At 36.7% G+C, this 12,062-nt stretch overlaps 1 protein-coding gene across 1 annotated transcript in view; it reads right to left on the reverse strand.

Annotated features, from left to right (window-relative positions):
* Positions 1 to 12,062, reverse strand: part of TBCD (tubulin folding cofactor D) — a 401,955-nt gene that overhangs the window by 291,882 nt on the left and 98,011 nt on the right. Inside the window, exons 12-13 of the mRNA XM_074225195.1 lie at positions 8,319 to 8,379; positions 3,443 to 3,517 (exon numbers count right to left, since the gene is read on the reverse strand). Coding sequence (XP_074081296.1) covers positions 3,443 to 3,517; positions 8,319 to 8,379 — 136 coding nt within the window. The remainder of the gene's footprint in view (positions 1 to 3,442; positions 3,518 to 8,318; positions 8,380 to 12,062) is intronic.

A 12,062-nucleotide genomic window follows, 5' to 3' on the forward strand; every position in this document is an offset into this window, starting at 1 on the left:
TTAGATCATACCAACTTGCTGGGGGGGGGGGGCACGGAGTCAAGATGGCGACAAGAAGGGATCAAGTCTTAGGGGCTCTCTGATAAAATTCATCAGCTAAGGACTCTAACTAAAGTTTTGAGAGACAGAACCCACAAAGGGACCCAGTGAGGCAGTTCTCCTACTCAAGGTAACCTGGAAAAGAGCAGAAAGGCTCTGCTCCTGGGGTCGCTGGGACGGCCCACCGGAGGGGTGGCCCGCCAGAGCCAAAGAACTTCGGTCTCCTGGAGGCAGCCCCAGGGCACTGGGAGTCTCAGCTCACAGCAGTGGGGGGGGTCTCCTGAGCTGCACCCCAAAGAGCACTGGCAATAAGTGGGGGAATAGCGGGGAACCTCTGCCAGAGCGAGCACATGGAGCCTAGCCCTCAGGACACACAGCAAGCAACATCTTCTTTCCCCAGCCCTGATCCAGGAAACAGAAGCAGGTGGAGCCCCCCGGGCATGAGCCCATTGAGCTGAGGAAGGGGAGTGAAGAGAGACTGCCCAGCTCTGTCCTCTGCCCCTGAAACAGGACTCTGGGGCTCTGACCACATTCAGATCCTGATCCCAGTCTAGGCCCCCCCATAGAATAGCAGGGCCCCCCCACCTCGGCCCCGTGGCAGAGGGAGGTACTTATGGTCATTCACAGACCAGGAGGGAGGACAGAGCCTCACACACTGAGACCCTTGTGGGAGTGTCCCAAAAGCTCAGGAAGCACCCTCAAACCAGGCCCAGGCCAGGAAAATGAGCAAGCAAAGAAACAAAAGGAAGACTATTGAGAAATACTTTGCAAATGAGCCCAAGAAGGATCAAAATACTCAGTCTGAAGATGAGGAAGCACAAGCTCCTGCATCTAAAGACTCAAAGAAAAACAGAAATTGGGCTCAGGCTATGACAGAGCTCAAAAAAGACTTTGAAAAATCAAATGAGGGAGTTGGAAGAAAAACTGGGAAAAGAAAGGAGAGAGATGCAGGAAAAACATGAAAATGAAGTCAGCAGCCTAGTCAAGGAAATCCAAAAAAAAAATGCTGAAGAAAATAGCATGCTAAAAACCAGCTTAGGTCAAATGGATAAAACAGTTCAAAAAGGTATGGAGGAGAAGAATGCTTTAAAAAGCAAAATTGGCCAGATGGAAAAAGAGATAAGAAAACTCTCTGAGGAGAGCAAATCCTTCAGACAAAGAATAGAATTCAGGGAGATTGAGGAATTTAACAGAAATCAGGAATCAATACTTCAAAACCAAAAGAATGAAAAATTATAAGAAAATCTGAAATATCTCATTGAAAAAACAACTGATATGGAAAACAGACTTAGGAAAGATAATTTAAAAATTATTGGAATACCTGAAAGTCATGATCAGGAAAAGAGCCTTGACATCATTTTCAAAGAATTACTACAGGCAAATTGCCCTGATATTCTAGAAGCAGAGGGCAAAATAGAAATGGAGAGAATCCACCGATCCCCCAGAGAAAGAGATCCCAAAAAACCAATCCCTAGGAATATTATAGTCAAGTTCCAGAACTCCCAAGTCAAAGAGAAAATATTACAAGCAGCCAGAAGGAAACAGTTCAAATATCGTGGAGCTGCAGTCAGGATCACACAGGACTTAGCAGCAACTACATTAAAAGCTCGTAGGGCTTGGAATACAATATACCGGAAGGCAAAAGAGCTTAGAATGCAGCCAAGAATGAACTACCCAGCAAGGCTGAATGTCCTCTTCCAGGGAAAAAGATGGACTTTCAATGAACCAGGGAAATTTAAAATGTTCCTTTTGGAATGGCCAGAGCTGAACAGAAGGTTTGATCTTCAGATACAGGACTCAGGTGAAGCATGGAGATTGGAGGAGAGGGGGGAAATATGAGGGACTTAATGAGGATGAACTGTATGTATTCCTGCATAGAAAAATGACACTGATAATACTCATATGAACCTTCTCAGTTAATAGAGCAGGTAGAGAGAGCTTTTATAGTTGAAGCACAGGAGAAAGCTGAATTCGAAGATAAAATATGGTGTAAAATGGAGTCAATAGAAAAAAAGGGAAATGGAATGGGAGAAAGAAAAAGGAGAGGGGGAATAGTCCAAGATATTTCACATAAGATTTTTTTTATTACAATGAGCTATTGCAATGATATGGAAGTGGGGAGGCAAGGGGGAATGAAGGAACCTTTGCTCTCATCAGAGATGGCTAGGAGAGGAAACAGCAAATATACTCAATGGGGTATAGACATCTGGAGTAAGAAGGAGGGGGGAGCAGGGGGAAGGGGTGGGGATGTGAATAATGGAGGAGAGGATGGACCATGGGGGGAGAGTGGCCAGATATAACACATTTTCTTTCTTACTTCTTGCAAGGGGCTGGGATTGGAAGGCCTGCCCAGGACCATAGGGCCAGGTGGATTCTGGGCCTAAGGGGTGGTATGGGGGCTCAGGGCTTCTTGGCCCCAGGACCAGGGATCTGCATGCTGAGCCACTCAGCGACCCTACAGCAGAGTCAGAGTGAAAGGAGAGAGAAAATAGAGTACATGGTAGTGGAGAAATAAGAAAGGAGGGAGTTGCGCTCAGCAATGGCAACAGTGGAAAAATATGGAAATAACTTTTGTGATGGACTTATCATAAAGAATGAGATCCACCCATGACAGAGTTTTTGGTGTTGGAACAAAGACTCAAGCACAATTTTTGTTATTATTTGGGGAAGGGTGCAGGGCAAGTGGGGCTGGATGGCCTGCCTGGGGCCACGTAGCGGGGTTATCTTTGGGTGTCTGGGGCCGGATTTGGACCCAGGTACTCCTGGTTCAAGGGCCAATGCTCTGTCTTCCACCCAGCCACCCCTACTATTATTACTATTTTATTTTATTTTGGTTCTTTTTTTTCTTTCTTTTTTTTTTGGTTTTTGCAGGGCAGTGGGTTAGGGTTAGGGATAGTAAATTTTTTATCCATGCAGCAAAGAATCAGAAATTGAGGCAGAATCCATCATTGGGGTTGAAGAAGTTGTGGTATATGATGTGATAGAATAATATTGTGCTGTAAGATATGATGAACAGAATGTCTTCCAAAGAACCAGGGAAAACTTGTATGAACTGATGCAGAGTGAAGTGGGCAGAACCAAGAGAAAAATATATTCAAGATCACCAAGATTTTAAAGACAAGAAACTTTGAGAATTTAGGAATTTTGATCAACACAATAAAATAATCAAAATTCCAGATAAAATGCTCTGATAGAGAGAGATGATGAACTTTAACAGGGGTTTTGTTTTTCTTGCTTTTGCAATTTGGGGTAGGCAGAAGCTCATTATGAATACAAAACAAAATTTAATTTTTTAAAAAGGTAACCAGGTAGATGAACCCAAATATCACAGGACAGAGAATCAATTATATTACAAAAATGATTTCTAAAGGGAAAATAATTTCACTTTGATATCTTCACATACCTGAAGCAGTCCAATACTGAACCAACAACATCATCTGCTAATTCTTTTGGTAATCTTCCAGTCATTCTACCAATTCTGTAAGAAGGGAAAAAAAACCACAAACATATACATATAAACAAAAACAATTCAGTTATATCATTCTGATACTTTTTGCTTAATGAGGTATTAATATAATACTGAAAGGAAAAATATGGGAAAATAATCCAACTCCATACAATTATAAAATGATTGCCTTTGCAAGCTTCACTGAAACATCATCAATCAAAAATCTGTCCCTGCCTCCAAAATGTTTGTGGATCTTTTTGAACAACCTCAAAAACATACTACTTAGCATTCAAAAATATATTAATGCAAAAGATGCAAATTACATCTTCAAAACATTTATTCCAAATCAGAGGTTCACCTCCATAGATAGACAGATAGATAAATAGATATAGATAGATAGATAAGATCAAAGAACATGTGATTGAGATCACATGTTTACATTTTTGCTCTGCCTCCCGCAGTTTTCTTTTAATAACAAATCAATGAAGCTTACTTGTTTCAGGGATGGAAATATAAATGTCATCATTTGAGCGCAAGAACCAGCTGAGTACTGGGAAAAAACTCTTCTACTGTATGACTTTGGGAAAATTACTAAGCCTCTCTTGGCTTAAGTTTTCTATCATCACAAAAAAGATTTAGACTAAATCAAGTCTTTTTTTTTAAAATAAATTTTCTTCCCTTGGACAAGAATCACATTTGTTCACGGAGAAAGTACAATGTTTTTCATTTCTCTCCCTCTATACATCAGTATGCCCAGATTTACATTATAGCTTAAATGCAACTGCCTTGGCTCCAAATTTGAGTCCTTCAATTTTTGTAAAGTTGTTTTGAATGCTGTGTTCCGGTGTATTTAGTTAACCTCTTCAATAGTGGATCCAGAAGTGCCTCCTGATATGGTGTGCTCTACTATCTGGGAATGCACTTGGTACAGCTTAGTAATGACCTCTGATTCTTTCTGCTACTGTTCTTTCTTAGAAGCAATATGGTTGATAATATATTTATCAAGGATCTCCTGTTTGTCTTCATCATCAGTTTTGCCTAGCAGTTTCTCATCCTCTACTGTAACCTTCAAGTAAGTTCTTGGAATATACTTTATGTCTCTGCTTCTTACTTCAGTTAGTATTCCTCAGATTCCTGGACCATCATTGCTCAAACAACTTTTGCTATTGACGACTGATCTAATTCTACTTGCTTATTTAATTTAGCCATAATAAATACACTAAGGATACCTTTTGCATCAATAAAAGAAACACCCTGGAGACAAGGGAAATTTCTGTGAGCTCAAACTTGCTAAGCAGGTTGTTATCCTTTTTCATTGCTCTCTAACTTGAACAAGCTCAGGAGGCAGGTTGTTTGAATAGGGAGAGAAGTTGATCTGCTTAGTAGTAAGGCTGAAACTGACCTAATGCTATCAACATTTTTAATACCAAGTCCTAAACTTTCTCAGATTTATCCCCAGACAAGATGGCAGCCTGGATAGTAGCACCATAAACAACAGCCTCATCAGGAATATTTCAGCTCCTTGAAGAAGTCCCACCGAAGTTTCCTGGGGATGTGCATGGAACATGAATCTGTCATCTAACTTGGCTTTACAAACTAGAATTGATGATCTTTGACCACTGAAGAGAACCTGATTCAGCTCTTCAAAAGTAGTTCAGGGACAAAAAATACCTCCATAGAGAAAGTCAATCTCAATATTGGTCTGGGTAATGGAAAAGAATATGCTTTGCATATTCACAAGGAGTATGCAGACAGTACGTAGACTTCTTGTTATCACTGATTTCCTTCTTGTGTTTTCACTTGAACTCAGTAATGTGGTTCTTTGTGGATTATGTGGTTGTCACCTAAATGGGTATTCCTAGCTTGCATTTGACCCCAAAAATGTCATCTTCAATGGTAATAAAGAAGACATGAAAAATGCCATTTCTTTTTCTTTTTTTCTTAAAACCTTGTTTTAATGTTACATCTTTTAAAACTCTGAAATGGCTTAGCCAGTTCATATGCTTCTTGGGTCTTCCTGTGTTGAGGCAGTCAAAACTGAGTGATTGAGACTTCAAATCAAACCCAAATTGGTCTTTTATATTCTTCATACCCTTTCCCATGAGATATGCAAAGACTGTCATGACCATTTCACCTCAGCCAGGTCATCTGGTCCCTCTTCCTTCCTCAGGCTATAGAAATTATATACTTTGGTAGATGTGAACAAATTGATCTGCCATTATATTAAACACATGATCATCAAACCTTGGAAAAAATGGTTGGAAAAACTGTCGTTTCTGAAACCTAGGAAACAAGTCTTGGAAATATGTCTGGACTGACTCCTGGAGCAGTTCCACACTGAGTTTCTGCATCATTTTTTCCAACTCTTTGATTTTTATCTGTTAGAGATCTGCTTTGTCTGGACATCATGGTCTCCCATTTCTTCCTTTGTTTCATCAGCTTATATTCCTATTTAGGCCCCAATAATAACATTCTCTGATAGACCTTCCAGAACAGCTCTTTCTGTATTTCCACGATGATTTTTCTCATATTGTGCTGCTCAATTTTTTTTATTTCTCACTCTGAAGATATTCCTATATTGCATGATTTCCTTTATAAAACATTTTCAAGGATGTATTTTTGTGTTCAGTCCACATCCTAGCCCTTGATACAGAACTCTTTCTCTTGACTAAGAATTGTTTGAATTTGTTTTATACCATGACACATAGTGTACAACATTTCCTTGATGTTCTCCCTACACATGAGTGGCCACTACAACTGGCCAATGTATGTGGTTCTCATGATCTTCTGCCTCACAACAGGTCTCACAGAAGTCATCACAGAACAATTTCTGGTCGTCACTGTGTGTATCACAGAGGCTTTCTCCTTCAGGACACATGACAATGTTGGCCTGATGAACTTTCAGCTGGAAAAATTTCCAGTGTGGAGAGCAGCATGACTAGCGAGCTTTTTTTTTAAACAAGTTGGGCAAATACAACGTCCACATTGGGTGACTTCTTTTGTTCCCGGAGGAGGAGAAATAACAGTAAGACCAAAATCTCACTTCAAGTTCCAAAATCCTTTCATTTAGTCCCTGATATCTACCCCCCAGAAGATCAGCAAGGGGAGGCATCTTGATTCAAAGCATGTATACTTAAAGTACACTCAAAAATGCCATTCCTAATATCAAAAATCCATACATTTCTCTTGACACCAACCTTGTTGTCTAAAGATTTTATGCCATTAGCAAGAGTGGTTTACTCTTGATGATTTGGAACACTCACCAAAAATTATTTCAGTAAATCTGGTGGCCTGATATTGGGAATTATTGAAGTATGCTGGTATTGTGACATCAGCATTTATAAATTTTTTCCAAGTAAGCTTGGCAATTTCTTTTACCTTAGTCAAGACCACAGAAAATATTTCTGTACAGAAATTTTTTATCTCCCTTTCCTATTCCCCTTAGACTTTAGATCTGCTTTCATCATTTACCACCACAAAAGGCCAATGTTTCATGTAGGACTGTACAATTGCATCACCAAATTGAACAATCAAAAGTTGTGTTAGTGGGATTTACTACAACTTGATTCTTCACAGAATCACCAAATAAAAATTCCATGTGTGTGAAGGATGTTCAAGGGCTGCTGTTATTACACTGAATGAGACTACATCAATTCCTAAGATCCCTTCCAGCTCCACATCTATGACACTATAGTCCTACAGCTATTAAGAACAAGAGCAAGGACAGGTATACTCTCATCAGCACATTTCAATACTATTCTAATTTTTTAATTTTTTTTTTTTTAGGTTTTTTTTGGCAAGGCAAATGGGGTTAAGTGGCTTGCTCAAGGCCACACAGCTAGGTAATTATCGAGTGTCTGAGGCCGTATTTGAACTCAGGTACTCCTGACTCCATGGCTGGTGCTCTATCCACTGCGCTACCTAGCTGCCCCCTCAATACTATTCTAAATGCATCATGCACTTGTATCCAGCTGGGCACGAAACTGTTAAAAGATTACAGCAACTGAGAAGAAACTAGTCCAACATTTTTTTGGAGGCTGAATCTGACATGACATGGTTTGAAGAGCTTTTACGACATCTCCTAAGAAAAGAATGCATTTCCCATTAACCTTGCCATTAATATGTAATCATCTATAATTATGGATTTGCCATTTAGGATAAAGCATTATTCTGCTTTAAAATGCAACTATCATATATCCATTCTTCTCCCAGGTAACAATAATGAGCCTTTGGTTTGAAATGGATCCTCAGAACCTTTTCATCATGACAGTTGGCTTACAGTTAGCTTTGACTCCAGAACAGTGAAAGGATATACGTTCAAACCAGTGACTTTTGCTCAAAAAAGAAAGGCATGAGTGAAATACCATCAGGTACAACTAGTTAGCAGGTAAACTTAAAGCATTTGGAACTCAAATGAAAGAACGTGCATGCCAGAAGAGAAGAGTCTTCAAAAGTCTTCTACAGCACAATTAGAAATCATTGAATCTGTGACACTCAGTCAGCATTCCTCATAGTCCATTCTCAACAGATCTTAATACTATAAAGAGAGTTGAGAAGACACTTGAGAAAAGTTCAGGTTCTGACTAGACACGAGGGGATGAAGCTGAAGTTTCAATGTTAGTAATTACCTTTACAATAAAAATTTTTATCATCAACTTCAATTAGGCAAACAATTTTTTTGCCCTTAAAAAAATCTAATCATTGAAATAACAGTTGAATTTATCATCTAGCAAAAATAACAATTCACCAAAAAGTTATATTTTTGAAGGTCTATGAAAATTAAACTTATCAGGTTCATCTACTAATTTCAGACAAATGACAATAAACATACCCTTTTGCTGCAGACCATCGAACAATTGTATCTTTGTCTTTCAATCCAACCAGCAGCTGTTCTATAAAGAACATGAGATAAAAATTATTCCCTTTTGTTCTACAAGGCAAATAAAATCATTTCCATTTTAATCACCTAAAACTAATGTTCCTAATTAAACAAAATCCAGAATCCATCCTAAATATAAGGTGAGCAGTGAATAAAGTTGCTCTTTATTTATCTTCTTTATAACCTAACAGAAATAACAAGATCAACTCAAACTGGTTTGCCTAGATAAGGGAACTCAGAAGCTTAATAAATTTTAATATTTATGGAAGGTGGAAGTAATAAAGAGAACAGCTATTCTGTGTCATATCACCTTGCTTATACTACCCTTTGAAAAGCCTTCAGTAGGACATAAAGTCTCCTTAAAATACCTTTTTTGCTTGTCAAATTTGTTTAATTCATTTTTTTGTGTGTAATTGCCATCATTATAAATTAAAAATTCAAAATAAATATTTACCATAATAAATATATTCAAAAGCAATAATATTTTGTGGCAATAACTGGCTTTTGATCCATATTTGGGTTTAATGATAATTATTGCAAAATTATAATTGTAATTAATACAAAAAACTTAACTTATAATGTGATTCCATAATCATGAAGATTATCTTAAAAATCTAGGCTAAAAAGATGATAGACTTTCAAGTACAAATAATTTTTCCCTGTTTATTCATTTGATTTATAATAGAGTATTTATCTAAAGAGATTAAATGCTTAAAGTAGTAACACTAAAAATTAAGCATTCCATAGAAAATATATGGATCACTGATTCTGGTGACTGTTGACTAAAAAGTACACATATGATAAGTATAAAGTGAAATTATGTTCTGTAAAATGAAATACAAAACCAGCAAACTAAAAAAACTAAACTACCCCTCTGAAAGGAAGAACTCTTACAAGAAATCAAAGCATAATCTGATGTTGTCATCACCATCAAAAAGTATTATTCGTTAATGGCTTTCATGAGATGGATACTTTGTCAGTTGCTAAATAGCTAACTATGCTTTTAAATTCACTTTTAAGATGTGTTATTTTCTCTTTTATTGTTAGTATATAAAATATATACATGTAAATGGATATGTGCAGTATATATGCACACAGTACATACAACTATTATACATGAAATTAATCTCAAATTTATATCCTTATTTGAACTCAAATTGGTTGGATGTGAGTCACATAGAAACTATTAATAAAAACATTTAGAAACCTAGTTATTATTTAAAGTTTCATATATAATCATTATGAATACTGTAAATAAAGCACTGTCAGAGTAAAAATAATATCTAATCAATAAGCAAAACATTTTTATATTTTGCTTCCTTAGTTTTACCATAATATATAATAGTTTTCTAATTTGAGTTACCTGACCATTATCTTTTTTCCCTAATGGTAAGGTACAATAAAACATTGCTTTTTTTCTAGACCTTAAGAAAATGACATCATTGTTAGATTCATGGAAAAGCTCAAAGTTTGGTACTAACTTTACTAAACAACAGATCCTAATAAAAATCAATCCCCAAACTAGTATTTATTAAGTACCTAATATGTAAAAGGCACTATACTAGTTAGTGAAGGCATAAATACAAAAATCAGGCATCTCTGTGATTAAGGATATTATTATTCCACTTGAGAGAATATATTATTTTCACAGATAATAAGCAATTGGGAATTTTCTTTTTTGTACTTATATTTTTAGTGTCTAACAATATATTATGGTATCTCCAACACAAGTAGGAACTCAAAAAATATTTACTGATTAATAAGATAAGATATAAGAAATAAATATAATATTAGAAAGGGGTGGGGAAGAGAGTAAGGAATATTAATAAAATCAGAAAAGGTACTTTAAAGTAGATGGCATTTGAGGTATATCTTAAAAGTTGTCTTTCCAACTTTCCAAAAGGCAAAAGTAAGGAAGAAAAGTATAAAAGGCATGTGCACCAGTTTTCTAGGATAAAGTTATTTAGTTTCCAATTAATTTTTAAATTTTGCTGCAAAGGTACTTCTTAGAATGTAATTTTTATTGCATTATGGCTGGTAAAAGATATATTCAATATTTCTGTTTTTCTTCATTTGTTTATGAGGACGTTATGCCCTCATCACTTTTTGTGGAGGTGCTAAAAATATGGTATATATTTTTCTACTGTCATTCAATATTCTCCCATGGTCTATCAAGTCTATCAAGTCTAACCATTCTAAACTTCTTGTCTACATTCTTCATTACTTTTTGTTTATTTTTTGGTTAGATTTAATTATGTTTGAAAGGGGTAAATTGAGGTCCCCTGTTATAATTTCTGTTATTGCTTTGTCTGAGACTATTACATCTGCCATTTTTACTTCAGTTAAAGCACAACAGATTATGCCTCATTTCCTTATTTTAACTCTGTATCTTTATTTCAAATGTGTTTCCTATGAATAACATACTATTGGATTCTGCTTTTAATCCATTCTATTGTCCTCTTCTCCCTTTACAGCCAAGTTCCTCCCATTAACATTAACAGTTTTGATTGCTAATTATATATTTCCCTCTATCCTATAGTTGTTGTTCAGTCATTCAGTCCTATCCAACTATTTGCGACTCTATGGACCATAGCCTGTCAGACCTTTCTATCCTCTATTCTATCCCAAAGTCTATCCAAATTCATATTACATTTTCCCATGAAACCATCTTTTTTTTTTTTTTGCAAGGCAATGGGGTTAAGTGGCTTGCCCAAGGTCACACAGCTAGATAATTATTAAGTGTCTGAGACCGGATTTGAATTCAGGCACTCCTGACTCCAGGGTCGGCACACTATCCACTGTGCCACCTAGTCACCCTGCCCCCCCCCCGCCCCATGACACCATCAATCTCATACTATGCCATTCTCTTTTCTTTTCGTATTCAACCTTTCTCAACATCAGGGCCTATTTCTAATGAGTCGTCTCTTCTTAATAAGAAGTCAAAATATTCAAGCTTCAGCTACAGTAATTGATCTTTCCAATAAATAACCTAAAATAATTTCTTTATTTTAAAATATTTATTATTAATTTTTAAATTTTATTATTTTTACAATATTTTTTATGGTTTTATTTATTGACTAATTTGATCTCCTTACTGAACAAGGGACTCTCAAAAGTCTTCTACAGCACAATTAGAAACCACTCAATCTGTGACACTCAGCATTCCTCATAGTCCATTCTCATATCTTATACTTTTCCTTCCTTTTTTTCCTCCTCATCTCTTCTTTAAGAGTTGTGGGTTTGGGGGCAGCTAGGTGATACAGTGGATAGAGCACAGGCCCTGGAGACAGGAGTATCTGAATAATTACCTAGCTGTGTGGCCTTGGGCAAGCCATTTAACCCCATTGTCTTGCAAAAAAACCTTAAAAAAAAAGAGTTGTGGGTTTGTTTTTTAACCAATTCAATTAATCTGCCCTCCATCACAGCACCCCCAATCCTTTACCCACCCTGAATCTTTCCTTTCAGTTCTTTCCCTCACCTTTCCTTATTGAATAAAATGTATTTCTTTACCAAACTGTGTTTGTATGACATTTTTCACTCCTTTAGCCAGTTCAAATGAAAACAAAGTTCAGGGTATCTTGTAAATCACATTCCCCATGGTTTCTTCCTGGTTGAATAAACTTTTATTTCTGCACCCATTTATGAGATAATTTTCCCCATTGGACCTCTTCCTCCTATCAAAGTGTATTCCTCTTT

The sequence above is a fragment of the Macrotis lagotis genome, chromosome 2, assembly GCF_037893015.1.
Source record: "Macrotis lagotis isolate mMagLag1 chromosome 2, bilby.v1.9.chrom.fasta, whole genome shotgun sequence".
Lineage (NCBI taxonomy): Eukaryota > Metazoa > Chordata > Mammalia > Peramelemorphia > Peramelidae > Macrotis > Macrotis lagotis.